The sequence below is a fragment of the Aythya marila genome (assembly GCF_965140915.1).
Source record: "Aythya marila genome assembly, chromosome: 6".
Taxonomy (NCBI): domain Eukaryota; kingdom Metazoa; phylum Chordata; class Aves; order Anseriformes; family Anatidae; genus Aythya; species Aythya marila.
This window is the reverse complement of record NC_139047.1, coordinates 24,339,002-24,355,294: the sequence shown is the minus strand read 5'-3', so window position 1 is coordinate 24,355,294 and position 16,293 is coordinate 24,339,002. Positions and strand designations below refer to the sequence as shown.

The window sequence follows — 16,293 nt, the reverse complement described above, 5'->3', positions numbered from 1 at the left end:
CTCTTTTTTTTTTTTTTTCTTTCTTTATTATTTTTTTTTCTAGTCTTGTAATTTCCTAGTAGCTTGGAAAGCAACGTGTCTTTAAAAGCACAATATAGTACTTACGATCCCAGTCTTTCTTCAATATTATAGACATCTGAAACTTTTTGTTCAGTGTTGATAGTAACTGTCCGATATTCAATCTCTGTTTCTTTCCCTTCTACAAATAAGGAGCGAGGAGCGTGATTAAAACCTCCATAGAACATGAAATAAAAACACAGCTTTTAGTTTTTCCTGATTAAAATATGAAATTCTTACCATCATCAGATAGCTCCGCTTCCTCCTCTTTAAGTTCTTCTGTAAAGAAAATAAAGACATGAATAATGCATTAAATAGGATATTGAACTCCCATAAAGCAGTCAAATTATTCACAGTAACATGGGTAACTGGTAGACCCTTATGGCTAAGCAGCAAAACCAGTCAGGGATTTTGTGTATTAACTCCACAATTAAAATCTCTTCACCACTTTTTCATGTCTAATAACTACATAGTCAAACTCCAGTCACCATTTCTTGATAAATCTAGTTCATGTGTTTTGCAGTGCTTGTCTATTTTACCTCCCTAATAGAAACATGAGCATACTGAATCAATTCAAAATCATCTAATAAATTGTTTTAGGAATACCTTAATGGAATAGAAAATAAATTAAAAATATTAAAATCAATAGCTTCACTTCTGGTTCAATGACAAATCCTTTTCTGACTTTTTGATGCATTCTTGCTATTGCAAACCTAAAAGTAAAGCATGCTTAGAGATGAAAAGATTTCCTGCAAAGCACAGAGACACATTTTTCAGAGTCAAGATGACTAGAAAATTTGGAGAGTGTACACCTTTCTGAGCATGGCTGAACTTTGAAAGCAAGGATGTCCAAACGGAGACTCAGTTCTGCAGGAATATTCAAAGGCATGCAGAGGTGTAAGCAAGCCCCATGACACAAGACAGAGTGGAAGCTGGCCTGAGTGTTCTGATTTTAATTTTTTATTCTCACGTGAATGAACTGTTTGTAGCACCAGTTTGTGTGTTATTCCCTACGTTGCCTGCAGGTATGAGGCAAAGGGGTGGTAGCTGGAATGTCACTATATATTACTTACACTGTTTGGACTTGCTCTTAAGACCTCTGGCTATGACCAGTAATTTGAGCAACTGCAAAGGCAGTTTCACGGGGACCTGTACAATTTTCCCTGTAGCTGCCAAAGCTGTACTTTGTCATCACGGAGTGCAAGCCTAATCGAATGATTTATCCCCACTGTGTCAACCAATTCATGTTATCAAACATTGACACATTACTCTGGACACCATTATTTGCCTTAGAGTATAGAGTTAAGTGCAGTAGTGGACAATAAAACAATAGAAAGAAGAGTGAAGGGAGCGCAGAGAACTGATCTGATGCAGGCATCACCTTTTCATATTCAAGACATAACCCTGCATATGCATTCTGGTAGCAAAGCCAATCAAGTAAATATAATCTGTTACTAAAGTCCTCTTCTCTTTCTGCAGGATTTGCAACCCTTGTATGTCCCAGAACAGACTCGCTGGTTTGCTGTCATTTACCAGAAGAGCAGGGAGGGAAGCGAGCCCTCCCCATGCAGGCGTAGCTGTCCTCAGATATTCCTCAGCTAGAAACCACACTTGCAGGGAGCACATCACATTTTCCTCCCCTTTTAAGGGCTGCCTAAGGGAGCTGATCCCAGCCACGCTGCCAGTAGTTAAGGTCTGCCAAACGGCGATTAGACAGACAAAGAAGTCAGTTCCCTGTTCTGCAGCGACACTATACTGAAGACATGAACTCAAAACATTTTGGTTCATAACTGGACACCTTAAATTAAATTAAATAAAATAAATAGAATACATCTCAGCCCTGTAAGCTCTGCATAGCTGTGCTAAAACCTTTCTCAGAAGTGCATTAATGGTAAAAAGATTTCCTCAAACATGGCAGTCTTCTTTAATCTGTTGTGATTTACTACCTTGTTTTAGTAGCTGTTTTCTTGAAATTCACATTGAAAAGTTACCCTTGCCTTTCTCTGCTAGAATTTTATTGAGATTGAGATTGCTGATATGTAACGGCCACCTCAGTATGAAAATCAGTAATCACTCTTCCTGGCAGTAATGGAAAATCCCCAGCTACTCAGCTAAGTGTTTACATAGATGACAGTTTAATGTCCTGACTTTCAGAAGTGCTGAACACATGCGTTTTCCACTGTCTTCAATTAAGGCACCAGCTACACTCACACACTTGAAAAATCACACTTTATATGACTTGCCCTTTCTTCACGCTAGCTGCAGTATTAAGAACAGAAAGCTAGAAGTCCTGGAACTTAGAGCACAAAGACAACCCACTCTCCTGCACACAAAATGCATTTTCTTTTCACCCAAAGAAACTTTTTGATTGTCAAAATGTGTATCACAATGATTGATTTGTTCTATAGACTCTTTGTGTTAAATCTATGTAAGAAAACTGCCAGACTTAAAAAGAAAAATAGCTTGTTTGCTTTAGTCCAGTACAAGTAGCGCTTGCCCTAGAACAAGCAAGTCTAGGAACAGATCAGGTCCTCAGCTCTAGAAGGTGTTCATCCTGCAACTAAAGAAAGAGGGCATTCAAACACAGGGAATTCTATTACGAAAAGCCAATACCGTCTAGCTTTCTTTAAATTTTATTGCTACTCTTAACGTTATTTTTCCCCCTTTGAAGACAAGTTGCATTTTGATTTACAGTTTCTAAATATTTAAAACACTTGGAGTATGATTCCCTTTTGCTGGGAAATGACTGTTGAGAAGCTTACACAGCTTTGTGATGCTGCGCCACTTTGCTAGCATTTTGTCTTGCTATGGCAATGAAAGATAACATCACAAGGATTATGTGAAACATTTAAAACTCTAAAGCTTTGCATATAAAGATAAGGAGGGAGAGACACAACACACAGTCCACTCTCCAAAGACAGGAAACATAGCAAAATACATAATTTTGGTGCTGAAAATTTGGTTCTGGGATTTTCAGTGTGGTAGGAACATCAAAGTGATCCTTGCACAGTAGGTAGATGTGGATGTGCACAAAAATCTGCATTCAAAACACATTAAAAAAAAATAATGCTGATTTTGTGTGTGTGTGTGTGTTTAAAACATTTATAACAACTTACAATAATTTCTAAAATGTTCCAACTCTCCCCATTAGCCTATTTGAGAAGATGTTAAGTAGACAACAGGAGGAAAAACATACTGAGAAGTATTTTACGTGCATTGCAACTGGAATCAAAAACTCTAAAAAATATTTCTAGCATCCATACAATGCTGCAAACCCAACATGCTAAGCAGGATACAAGTCACAAATTCATAAGATCAAGTGTATTAGGGGCAACAGGACTGAGGTGGTTTACCGTGCTGGGATTTGAAGCATAGAAATCATATCTAGGTCTGAGAGGCTAATTAATTTTCTGCTGTGTATTCAGTGCTTGGCTGGCAGCAAGCTCGTTTGCTTTTTCCAAAAGCAAATTTGGGATAGTGTTTTTTGGCTTGTTTTTCCATAGCGTGTCCAGTATAAACTGTAATGAATTCCCCAGTATGTTTCAGGTAAGCCACCAAACATAATTTCCCAGTTGGGCAAGGTCTGAATGGGTAACTTATGTGTTAAATGTTTTATCTCCCTTTACCTATGTGCTGAATGACAGCCAGTCAGCATGCACAGAGCAAGCCAGAAGTCAAGTTACAGGTTGCTTTCACAAGGTGGGTTTTAGGGATTCCTGAAGCCATGTTTCCACAACTGATGCATGCAAAACATAAGCACAGACACCCACATGAAGTTACAAAGGGACTTAAGTGTGCTTACAGCCAGCTTAAGCATTCATTGCACAGAAGCACATGCGAAGGAGTGTGGTAAAGCTGCCTGACCCTACTGGGAAACTGTTATGATATGATTTAATTAAACCTTGACGTTTCTCTTAAAAACTAACCTTCTTGTTTCTCTCCAACTTTGACCAGCTCAGACTCTTGACTGGGCTCGCTGATGCCATACACATTAGCAGCTCGCACGCGGAATTTGTACTCCCGGTCAGCCTGCAGGTCCTGCACGTTGAACGACGTGCTGCGGCAGGTAGTGAGGTCTGTCCATTTGTTATCCACTGAGTTCCAGATCTCCACGGTGTAGGACTGCACTGCACTTCCACCATCGTAAGAGGAGCCATACCATGAAAGAGTGAGGGAGGAACTCCGGATGTCTGATGCACAAGGTGTTCCAGCAGGTGGGTCTGGTTTATCTGCAAAAAACAGATGCAAAGCACACTAGATGAAATTGGGAGCGTAAGAGGTAGGACTTCTGTTAAGGTATTACTGGCCTTAGCTAACAACCATTTTCCTTCCATGCTATTGCTCTGCTTCACAGGTTTGTAGTGGAGTAAGAAAACAGCTGCAGACATACCTGAATTAGCAAACACAGATGCCAATCCCACATGGGACTCAGCACGGGCTGTTCAGTCTTTGGGCATCCTGCTAAGCTGTTCTGAAGCCTAATGCCCTTCACAGCTATTGTTACAGAAACCACTGAGACTAAAACCAGTCACAACTATGCTGGCAAGTACTGAAATCAAATCTCCCACAGTAGTGCAAACATCTCCTTGATGAACTTCCTTGGAGGGTTAACCTCTAACAGTCACCATAGCTGTGATACTATTCCCCCAGCTCCCTTCATCTGCTTCCATAATTCAAGGCCCCTGTTAACTTTTCATAGCCTCTATGCACCACTTATCCAACTATACCTGGGTATCACAGCCATCCTAACCAGTTTGTTAACATAGAAACACAGATCTTGAGTTTTATGTGAACAGATTTTGGAAGCCTGGTGCACTTTTTGGTTAAAAAATAAATAAATAAGTAAAAATGAGCCAGTATCATCAGAACCTGGTGTGTAGATGAGCAACCAACTATACAAATGTCTGACACAATACAGAAGCATTGAAGTTATATCACTTTTTCAAAATTAAGTTTAATCATTGACTAGTTACTGAAATGAATGTTCTTCTAAGACAGAAGAATGCTGGCTTCTAAAAAAATAACTGATTAAAAAAAGAATTATGAAGTTAAGCGCTTTTAAAGACTTTAAAGTGAACTAAATGTCTTCCCTGGGAATAATCCCCTCAGAATTAATCTAGAAAAACCTACAAAATAATGATGATGTTGATCTGGGTGAACTAGTGGTCAAAGGCTGAATGAGAAAGCACAGGATGGAATAAAATAAGAGAAGATGAAAATAAAGGGATAGCAAGTGTGAGATACTACAGCAGTTGCAATAGACGCTGACTGATAAAATTCTGTTCCCTTTTGCTGGTTAAAACTGATAACGGATGTTATCACTTTTTCCTTAAGAGAGGCAGAATGGCTTTAGTTTTGGCTGGTTTGGCAACTTTCTGAGCAATAAAAACATCTAAAAGTTGGTGAAAACTGCTATGGACTTCGATCAAAGCCTTACTGTGGTAGACTATATGAGTTGTCTCTCCAGAATGAAATTATCATCCCTTGGAAAACTACTTAGCAGACAGAAGTGGCCACAGTTTGCCAGAAGCCCAACTTTAGTTCTTGGACAGAGAGACCTCTTCTTCTGACTGCCGTGGTTTTACTCATAAAGGGGGAAAGTGGGGTAGGATCAAGACAGCTCACCATCTGGAACTGTGCCATCTCTTTCTACAGAAAATGACCAATGATTTCTCTGAGAAAACTCATTTGCACTTGTCATTGAATATCCACCTCCTCACCAACTTAAACATATTAGGAGTTGTATGAATAGAAGTTTTAAGTATGAGGGAAAAGACTGGGAGAGAGGAAGAGAGATGAGCACCAAGGGTTTATTGCTGCCTTCAGTGTGAGAATGCCCAGGCAGAAGAGAGATAGGCTGCCAGAGCGTGGGTTTATCTGCATTCAATTTGGCAACACTTAAAACTCCATTCCACTAGGAGTCATCATTATACTGTACATCTTTTGTTAAAAAAAATAGGTGTCCTTAACCTCTGAAATGGCTTACTGCTCTTCCTAGTTGTCACTTTTTACTGGTCTCATTCTCTGGCAAAATAAAAGGGACTTCTAACAAGCATAAATTTGTAGTTTAGGTATCACGGACTGAATAACAGATAAATTAAATGATTAAAGAGAGGTCTAAGAAGAAAAAGAAAGATTATAGCAAAGATAAGAATATAATCTCAGGCTCCTGGTGCCTGAAGAGCAGTAGTCCTGCCCCAGACTCCTTGGGGTGGCAAGAAGTGAGAGGTCAGTGCTCACATCACTCACAATTTCACCACCCTTGTGCAATACTGCACCAGGCTCCGGGGAACCGTTTACATGGCACACTTGCGTTACATGTTTTCAGTCAAGTAGCAATGACAGCCAACTTCTTTTCACTACAAATTATTATGCATTTAGGCCTCAGGGGAATGATATTGCCTCTGTCCTCTTCAAAATCTGTTCAGAAGAATATTTAGCTGTGTGTCATACTTTCCTCCTATATAATCATCACTGCATCATCTCAGGATGCACATATAAGCACTTGGACAAGTAACAGCTGACTTATCCTATATCCAAACAGAAAAGAGCAGTTGCTGATAGCAAGGGGAAAATACTTCGAAGAAAAAGCTAAGCCAGTAGTCTATCACACTCCAGAGGCATCTGTTCAGATTTGCCAAACTAGTCCAGATTCTCTGACATCTGCCATGCACACAGCTAAATGTGGGCACTATGGGTTTATTTTAAAAAAAGAAAAAGTAGCTTGCTCTAATACTAAAACCCTAATTTCAGAGGGAAGGCGAGGTTATAGAAATCCATACATCTGACAGCTTCTGACTAGAGCTATACACTGAATTTTAATGTGAAGGAGAAAAGAACTCGTGCTTCAGTCTTTTCAGAGCACAGCGGGACATGAGAATACAGTGACTTCTTCACTGACTTTTAGCACTCTGCTGCTTCCAAATGAAACTCTGGGCATGCTTTAACAGTTGCCTAAACTTTCCGTGACTCACCTGGATAATGGCAACCCTTTAGACCAGCATAGCTTGCATAAAGCGAGGCTTTTAAGGTATGTGCTCACTAGAGAGAAAACATTCACAGCCAACGGTACATTAGCTGATTAGCTGTCAAGAAAATGCTACATGACTTTAGTCTAATATCTGCAAGTCTTGGGAATATATATATATATATTTTTTTTTCAGTAGAAAATAAGTGGATCTGCAACCCTGGCTGGACTTGCTCAAGCCAGAAATATGAAATATGCACATTTTTGTTTGAAGCCTACCAAGTGCTGCTGCTTACAGATCTGCTCAATGTATAAATACTGGGGTAGTAGCTGCTATGGAAGATCATAAACAAGAAAGAAAGCTTAATCTTTGCTCTTTCTTAATATGACAGATGTGTATATAGCATTTTACCACGCTTAGAAATTATTTGATATCAGACTGGATGGTATTTTACAGCTCTGCACATTCAGAGAATTTACAGATGGTCTCTCCATGTGTCTGTTTTGTTTCTCAATAGTTTATTCCATGGGGATTTTAAAGGTTACCCTTTATTCATCTGTCTGTATTGAAAGCTAGGACATTTTGCCAAACTACATTCCCTTCTGGAATATGAAATCTCTATCAGCACAATTAACTGCTTCCAATAAAAATATCCAGTGGGTTGAGGAGGGGTGCGGAAGTTACAGCACAGTTCTCTATTTTGTCCTTCTGTTTTAGTGTTTAGCATATCATTCACGTCCTTGAGCTGCCCATCTTCAATGTTTCAGTTGTATATCATATGCAGTCTTTTACAATCATGTACTTCACACTTAGGCATATATTGCAAGGATTTTACATAGCTTCACTGGACCACAATTTTGTTCTTGCTGTCCCATACCAAACCATAGCCACAAGCCAAAATATGATCTACAAGGAAGTGAATTCCAAGATTCACTGCTCCTGGTGAACATTTCCATAGGACTATAATGGTAGGGGGAACAATTCATTTTAAATGTCAGTCTCTAACTTCAGCTTCGCTACTGGATGCAGCAAAAGAAAACATGTATGTTCTCTACCATAAGATATCTTATCTATACAAAACCAGGGTATTTCAGTCTTGACTAATTTACAGAATGACTATAACACCAAAATAAATATTTAGCTATGCTTTATGATATTCTAGATTGTCCTGGTCAAATTGTCTGTGTCCATATAGTCCTACTGAATTTGCCCAGAATCCTACAAGCTCCACCCCCTTTGGTAGCAGGCAGTACTTATACCTCTTTTACTAGGATGCATGATCACCTTATTTGCCTAATAGTATAACTGCAAAGTCTAAAAACATAGTTGCAGGTTGGACAGCTAAATGCTAAGGGGGACTCGAGCACAAAGCTTCATAGGTAATCTCTTTAGGAATGAGGTGGCTCACAAAGCCCAGCTGCAGGCAAAGGAGACGGGCAATCAGCTAACTTGGCCTCCAGCCTGCCCTATGGACTATTCTGCACAGCAGCATAGAGACTGTGTAAAGCCACTGACACTGACACTAATGGCACAGGGGAAGGAGCAGCAGCTGCTCCATGTACTGCTATTCACCAAGCACAGGGGAGTAAGAGGAGAGGAGGTGATGTGAAAGAGGACTCGACTGCTTTTCTCCCTTTGTGCTCCAGCAAACTTGGCACAGATTAGGAAAGAAGGTACTTCCCAACAAATGGAGACATAAATTACTGCTACCCCAGACCAGGGAGGTCAGGTTCCAGTTTATTCTTTGTGACATACTTTCATTAGGGCAGATGGTAAAGTCATGAGCTGGACTCGCATGAAATGTATAAGCCACATTTAAGGCCATACCAGGATTGAAACATGCACTTCTTGTTTACTCAAATTGAATTCAGCTGCACTCCCTCCTCAGACAAATTCTCAGAGATATTTTGGTAAACAGTTTTTGATATACACCCTGGAGTAACCTTTATTTAATTTTTATTTGTACACTCTGAGAAGCGTAAAGCATAAGCACGCATGATATTTAATCAATATTTATGAAACAGATTTGTCTTGAGGTCCTTGCCCTTTTCAGTGGTCTGTAACCCCAAATTCCTCTTGATAAAGGACTTTCTCTCCTTCTGTGTAGGTAGCAAACCCCAATGCATGCAGGACTCCCACAAAATCTGAAACCGTGCTATGCAGACCTTATTGGCCTCTCAGCACTGCTCAGTTTACAGAGTCTGCAGAACACAAGCACCATTCCAGGAGACCAAAAAAGGCAGCATTCTCCTTATCTAACTCAGAGCACAGGGAAACAGCAATCCTTCTGCTACTTGATGGGACGGTCAGCCTGAGCCAAAGCAAGGCTCCAAGGCTTTGCTGCACATTCAGAGCTTGCAAGGCTCTGGCAGTGCTTTAAGCAGCAATGCTGTTTCAGTAGAAAGCCTCTGAAAACAGAACTATATAACCATCACCCCTGAAAAATAAAAAGTTATTTTAGCAAGAGAGACAGCACTGAAGCAACGTCTCTGAAATAGTTGTCTTTATCTGTTCTCAAAATTGGTTTGATTTCTTTCTAAATCCAGTTATCGTATTACTGTTTAACACTATTATTAGCTATTGTGATATTTGTCTGCCAGATAAAGAACAGACAGAAAGAAACAATTTAATTCCATCCCACGGGCTGTTTAGCCAGAGAAGGTATTTAATATGCTGCAAAAGCCAGTTGAACACTGTCCATGCCGACAGCACTGGCAAAGCCTTCATTTGAAATTCATCAGCAGGAGAGAAGCGAAACCATAAAAGGCCATAACTGAACCCTGCATTATTGCTGACAGGGCTTAGGGTCACGGCAGACCTCTCCGCTGTGTTCGGAAAACTATGCCCTGCAGCTTTTTTTTTTTTTCTTTTTTCTTTTTCTCTCTCTCTCTCTTTTATTTTTTTATTTTTTATTCTTTTTTTTTTTTAATTTTTATTTTTTTCCAAGGGACAGGAGTGCCGTAAGTAGATTATTACCCCTTTGCACCCCTTTACACCCACTAACGCCCTTCTGGGTGTTACTGCACCATAGGTTTAGCATAAAATTAAAGTAGAAAATAATGCATGCACTCTCCCTCAAAACAACACAAGTGAAGATGAAATGAACAGAATTTTTCTGCTAATGAAGCAGCCTCCCCAGCGGGAGCCAAGGACAACATGGCCAAGGTTAGCCAGCTCAGGGGACTTCCACACCTGCAGCTCTGGCAGAGTTTGAAATCCACCCGCCCCTTTTAATACACACAGCAGACTCATGCTAGCCTCCTCAAAGTATGATCCCTCCCCACAATGCTGACATAAAACTGTTGTTTAAGATCTGCATTTTTGAGACCTGCGGGTAAAATAGCCCATGAACATCAAAGGCCCACAGCACCACTTTGTGCTCTTTTTCCCCCTTTGCCAGTGGGGTAACTGAGGCATAAAAGAGTAAAATGACCTTGCCCAAGGACACACAGGAGAATGGAACTGGGAATGAAACCAGATCTCACCACTCCTACGCATATGCCCTCAGCACAAGAACATCTCCTTCTGCCACAGGCCTAATGGAACAAACAAATATATAATGCATTCTCAGGAGCCCTTTTCCTAAACCATCTGTTCCTGTGCCTGAATCAACAAGCTATTCAGATTACTCATGTGCTACATGTTAGGCAACTGGTTTGATAACTGGTTGAATTAGATCTCTGATACCTGTCCCCTGAAAGGCAGAGTAAGTTTTAGGACTTGTCCTGGTGAGACTGTAAGCTGATTCCAAGTCCCTGATGGTGTCAGTTTAGGTCCTAGGAACACTGTGTTCATGCGCAGAACTGGAGTCACAATGAATTATTCCTCTAGAAAGTAAGACATTCCTGGCATTTAACAGCAGGTAAAATACAGGAAGTTTGTTGTAAGAAATACTGCCATGATATTTCCTTTTCTTCACCAGAAGAAAGGTGAAGGCAACTATGAGGAAAAATATCTAGGCAGAGAATTCTACTGTAATTTCTCTTAGCTGAAATGACATTGAAACTAGATGGCCCTTCAAGGAATAAAGCTGCATCAGTGTGCCAGCACTGATGGATAAGGCAATGTAAGCTGTTTTTCCTCTATACATTGTTATCTTGCTGTGATAAGTTAGTTTTGATGTGGCTGCTGAGTTTGGCCACCAAACATTGGAGGGGAGACTGACAGTGCGGGTCACAGCACTCTTGAACTGCAACAACAGAAACAAAAACAGTAAGATAAGACATCTCTTCCTTAACTGTCAGTCTAGTTGCCCTTTAACCAGAAAACTGGTAACAAAAGTCCTTCAGCAATCCAAAGGAATTTAAAAGGCTAAAGGTTAGAGGCCAAGTCCACCCACATATTCTTAGGAAATTCACTGCATTCTCAGACCCTAGATGTAAACAGGGAATCACATGGCTACTGCAAGATATAATCTGGTGCTCCTCAATAAGTTTCAGAAGCAGTCATGTTAGCACTTCTGAGCTGCAGTGTTGTCCGTAGAAGTGTTCTCTTCTTTTCCAGATGGATAACACAGTTTCTAATCACCGCTGGATCCACTCAGTCTAAGCAGCTAGCACCGAGCCAGACATCTCAGGCACTCACAAAAATGCAATGCCACTGTTAACTTTTGATTACGCTACTACATTTCCTTATAATATAAAATAAGGGCAAAGAAGTAATGCTAATGTAGTATGCATCTGTTTCACTTGCTGAACCAGGACCGAGTCCTTTATATAAACAATCAGCAATCCTACCTTGGATTCAATGACTACTGGAGTTAGTGTTGATCTTATTCTCCAGCTAATTCTCAAATTTCTAATTTTTGCTTGGAAAGACTCTGCTCATAGAGGTTCTGCTAAAGGCATGATAAAGTCATTTGTCCCAGAATGCGACCTCTCCATCACAAACCAAGTACAGAATTTTAACATCATGCAGAGGAGTGGGTATTACTTAATGAATTCATATTATACTACATGCCTGCATGCAACGTGCTTAAATATAGTTAAATATTTGTATTATCACTGTTCAACAGTACATGAGGACACAAAGTAGACGTTATGTGCACAACTGCTTAGCATAATAAATATACAATAACAATCTTTGAGCTTCTCAGGGTATGATAATATTGCTCCTATTCTTCTGCATATATATCTGTCTTATAGGTCACTGACCATCATCTTTTTTTTTTTTTATTATTTATTATTATTATTTTTTATGCAATACTACAACTACACCAGAAACAACACAAATTTAAAGGATTTATAAAGTTAATCAAACTGCCACAGGTAGGCAGTACATGTGTTTTTAATTCTGTATTTAAAAAAAAAAAATTTGCTGATATCAAAAAGTATTCACCAAACCCTGGTGAACATCAGAGTACCCCTGTATTATAGGCATGGAAACATGAACAATTTGCCCAAAATCATGAAAGAAGCTTGCAGCACAGCTGCAGGATAGACCACTTCTTTAATGCCACATTCTCCTTGTTGAATACTCTGTTATTCTTTTGACTCTTTGTCATAGTACCCAGCCATAGCCAGTATGAAGACCAAATTCCTTTTTCAAAAGTGATTGCAGATGGGGGTATTCCTGTCACAGATCTAAAATGTTCAGAAACAGCAATTTGATATATTTGCATATATACAGCCAGGAAATGGCGTGGAAGGAATGAATATTCCTTGCTATCACTGTAGAGCGAGGGATGTACCTTTCCTAAATCAGTCCTATTTCACACTCAGCTCACTACTAGTTCATTTAATATAGCTTTGGCAACAAAAGTCCACTTTAATCTGACACAGCATCTGCCATAAATCATTAGCTCAGTCCCACATCAGGCTGATTTGGATTTGGAGCAGAAACATGTTGCAAAAAATCTCCCTAGAGAGATCATATGGCTAATGAAATTGCTTATTTGAGAGAGCCAATCTTAACAATAGAGAACTCAACATGGGTATTTTGGAAACTGTCTATCCTTTAAGAGAAGAGATTGCTTAACTTGGATGTCTTCTTCTACTGCAGGTCTCCCAGCATTATTAATGCTTATACAGGCACAAAGCTACACAATAAAGCAGTGTTAAACTCAAGACTCCGTCCTGGTGGCTCAGTTCTATGTATTCATCATCACACCACCCTGCCAATAAATTAACAAGGGTCTTTGCTAACTTGACTAGATATCTCTGCATCTGGTGTGTGGACTGCAAACAGATTACACTGGAGCCTGAGTTTAGTGGACATTTTGCTCATAGATATTCATTAAAATTATAAAGGAAAAAATCCTTAGAATACAGTTGGAATTCTTTCAAGTGCTTCTGTTCCCGCTTTTACTTTCCTAACTGAAAAGGAAGATCCAGGATGGTCTTAAATATCCTCAGGAAGGTTCTCCTCAGAGCAGTGTCAGTTATAAGGCCAGGCCAGGTTGTTCAGATGTTTATCCAGTCTGAACATGAATGCCTCTAAGAATGGAGACTGCACAACTTTTCTGGGCAACCTGCTCCCTATCATGTGTTACAGTCCAAATTTAATTTGGGAAAAGTGTATTGGAGTCTTTCACGTGGTAAACTTGCACATCACCATGAAGACTTTGCAACCCACATGGTTGTAAAGTAATAATAAAATAAATACTTCTTTATTTTCCTATTTATTTAATTTTATATTTTAACAAATGCATTTGATTTCCTGAAACTCAGAACAGAAAAACCTGTTACTTAGACCTTTGAAACAGCTCTAGGTCAGCTCAGACACACTCCTCCAGGGAGCAGATGTTCTGTATTTGTAGTTTCCCTCAGTACATTCAAGACTAATTGTGGACTGTGGTCAGTCAGCAATGTTTTGCACACACAGCATACAAACAGATGTGCCTTTCATTGGTGAACTGATAGGGAGGCAGCTCTCTCAGAGTTATAGCCTTTTTATAAATAGCTGACTCAATTCTAGCACCAGGGCTTTCTCCACAAACCCTTGTTATGAATGGGGGATCAGGGCAGGGAGAGCAAGTTTCTTCCCCGTACTTTGGACAGAGCAGAGAGAACGGATAGGTGAGAATTTAGGACTAAGGGTGAGCTTTTGTAGACTGAATTATCATGTTTTGCATATTTAGAGAAGTACATTTTCCCTATGCTGACTAGAGTAGGCTTTGGAGAAAAGACAGCATCTTCCAACCTCTTAAGGTGCAGATGGGGTGAGGGATTCTATCTCAGTAGTGAAATTTAAACCTACTTCCTAGAAGGAAGACATTTTTTTTTTGCCCCCTTTTCCCACATTTTTGAGGACCCACAAAGAAGAATCTATAGTTAAAATGCACATGGAGCAAACTAGAAATCTTGAGGCTTTGTAATGCCTTTGGCAGTGCTGACATCAGCGAGATGTTTCACTGAAGAGCTTGGCAATTTTACAAGAGGGAATTTATTCTTTTCAGTTGGAAACAGATAGCTTGTCATCAGCCAAAATGCATGGCAAACTCCAGCACATTGTAAGGATTCTTCACCCAACTCTCCCGAAAGCATCTCTGGGAATCCCACTGTTCTCTGGCACATTTCTCACTTATGGAAAAGCAAAGCAGGAGGCTGAGATGTAGCTTTATAAGGTTATAGAATTCAAAGACTTTCAAGCCAATTAACTCCAATAGACATGAAACAGTGACATATAATAATGAGGCAAGGATCACATAATGACAAGATCATAGGAACTGTTGGCCTGGTTCAGCTAGAAAAAAAATCCATCTCGCTGAATAACCTGTTACAGTTAACAGACTGCAGCAGTGGCCTAGGAAGGAGTGATAAAAGGGGAAATGTAAAGAGTAGATTGTCTCCTGCCTTACCTCTAGCTGCTAGACAGCTGTGTTGGCACTTTGGACACAAAAGCAGTAGTTAGAACAATATAGAGAATAGTTATTTGAGGATCAATTTTTCAAGGTTTTCATTTTTAACCTAGCTACACTTCTGATTTGTACAACCTACCGTTGGAAGGAATAATATGATTTATCTATGATCTTCTATTCTTGCATTCTATGGCATATTGTTGGCATCTGCTTGATTTTTATATTCATTCACTGTTATCTTTAACTGCAACCAGTGCCACAGATTAGACAAAAAAAGAATTTAAATAATCAGGAGACTTGTATTGACGATACACACAACAGTATGCAACTGACGACATTCACTCTTTTGTAGTGGTCATTGTAGTTGAAAGTGTGGTTCTAGTCAATAAACATTGCATGTTATTCATTGGATCACTGAAATGGATTTCCAGTCCATCTTGTGCTACTGGTGTTTTGCCATGGATTTCATCAAAGTCCAATTTTTGCCTTTGGCATTGTACACACTTGCTTTACTTACTCACTAGCCCACATACATGTAGCTGTAAGGGCAGCAGAGCCAATGCAGTTATGACTGCATCACTACAATGAAGCTTTGCTTTTTTGAACTAGACTTTGTCCAAGTGTCTGGGCAAGCTCTGCACTCCTGCAGTAGAGGGGTTCTTCATGTCAAGACCCCTCCACAGGCCATAGAGAAGAGAGCCTAGGAACAGAAGGATGCAGACTAATGTTTTAAACAGATCTCCCTCTTTGCCTATAGGCATTTCTTAGATTTCCCTGGAAACCATTTGCAGTACATCCATACCAAGGTGAGTTCACTGGCCTTTTCAAAGCTAGATGTCACAGCTATAGGTTTTCTCTAATGCTCAAGCAGTTATATATGCAAAGATACTGAAACTGTCTAACAGTCTAAAACTATCTGTAGATATCCACAGCCTGCTGCAACAAACCTGGTGCTCTGAAGTTGTCATCTGACAAGGCTTTTTGAAACTTTATTATGCTTTAAGTGATTCTTCCATAGTTTAGATGTGTATTTAAAATACATGTGTCTAAAGTTCCAGATGTAAAGAGGTCTATATTCATAACAGACTGCCTCTATCCAATGCTTTCTGTCACTATAAAACAAGTAGACAACGGTAGGAATTTCAGTTAGAAGGATAAAACCTCCCTCCCCCAAGCAACAGGATGTTTTCAAATTTACAGTCTAAGAGGAGTCATCTCAGGCCTTCCTGAACTAGCAGTTTTAAAATTTGCAGTCTAGCAAACATCTCGATGCTACAAATGTTAAATGTGAAGAGATGGACTATAGTGGTATCTAATCAAAAATGGAGACATGACCTTTTTTTTTTTTCTTGTGTTTTTATAAAGTCTGGGCTATTTTACACCTCTATCTATAGTCAGTAATTTTGGAAAATATAACAAATTATAACCCTACTGAAGTTGCTTGCAGTGGTTATTACAACGCCGCTATAC

At 39.6% G+C, this 16,293-nt stretch overlaps 1 protein-coding gene across 4 annotated transcripts in view; it reads right to left on the bottom strand.

Annotated features, from left to right (window-relative positions):
* MYLK (myosin light chain kinase) overlaps positions 1–16,293 on the bottom strand; it is a 201,917-nt gene that overhangs the window by 26,868 nt on the left and 158,756 nt on the right. For all 4 annotated transcript variants that reach the window (XR_014317732.1, XM_082763002.1, XM_082763000.1 and 1 more), the window contains 3 exons: positions 3,984–4,286; positions 298–336; positions 106–199 (listed from right to left, as the gene is read on the bottom strand). Coding sequence is in view for 3 of the 4 variants with exons in the window: in XM_082763002.1 (XP_082619128.1) it covers positions 106–199; positions 298–336; positions 3,984–4,286 (436 nt within the window). In the remaining variant the exon portion in view is untranslated. The remainder of the gene's footprint in view (positions 1–105; positions 200–297; positions 337–3,983; positions 4,287–16,293) is intronic.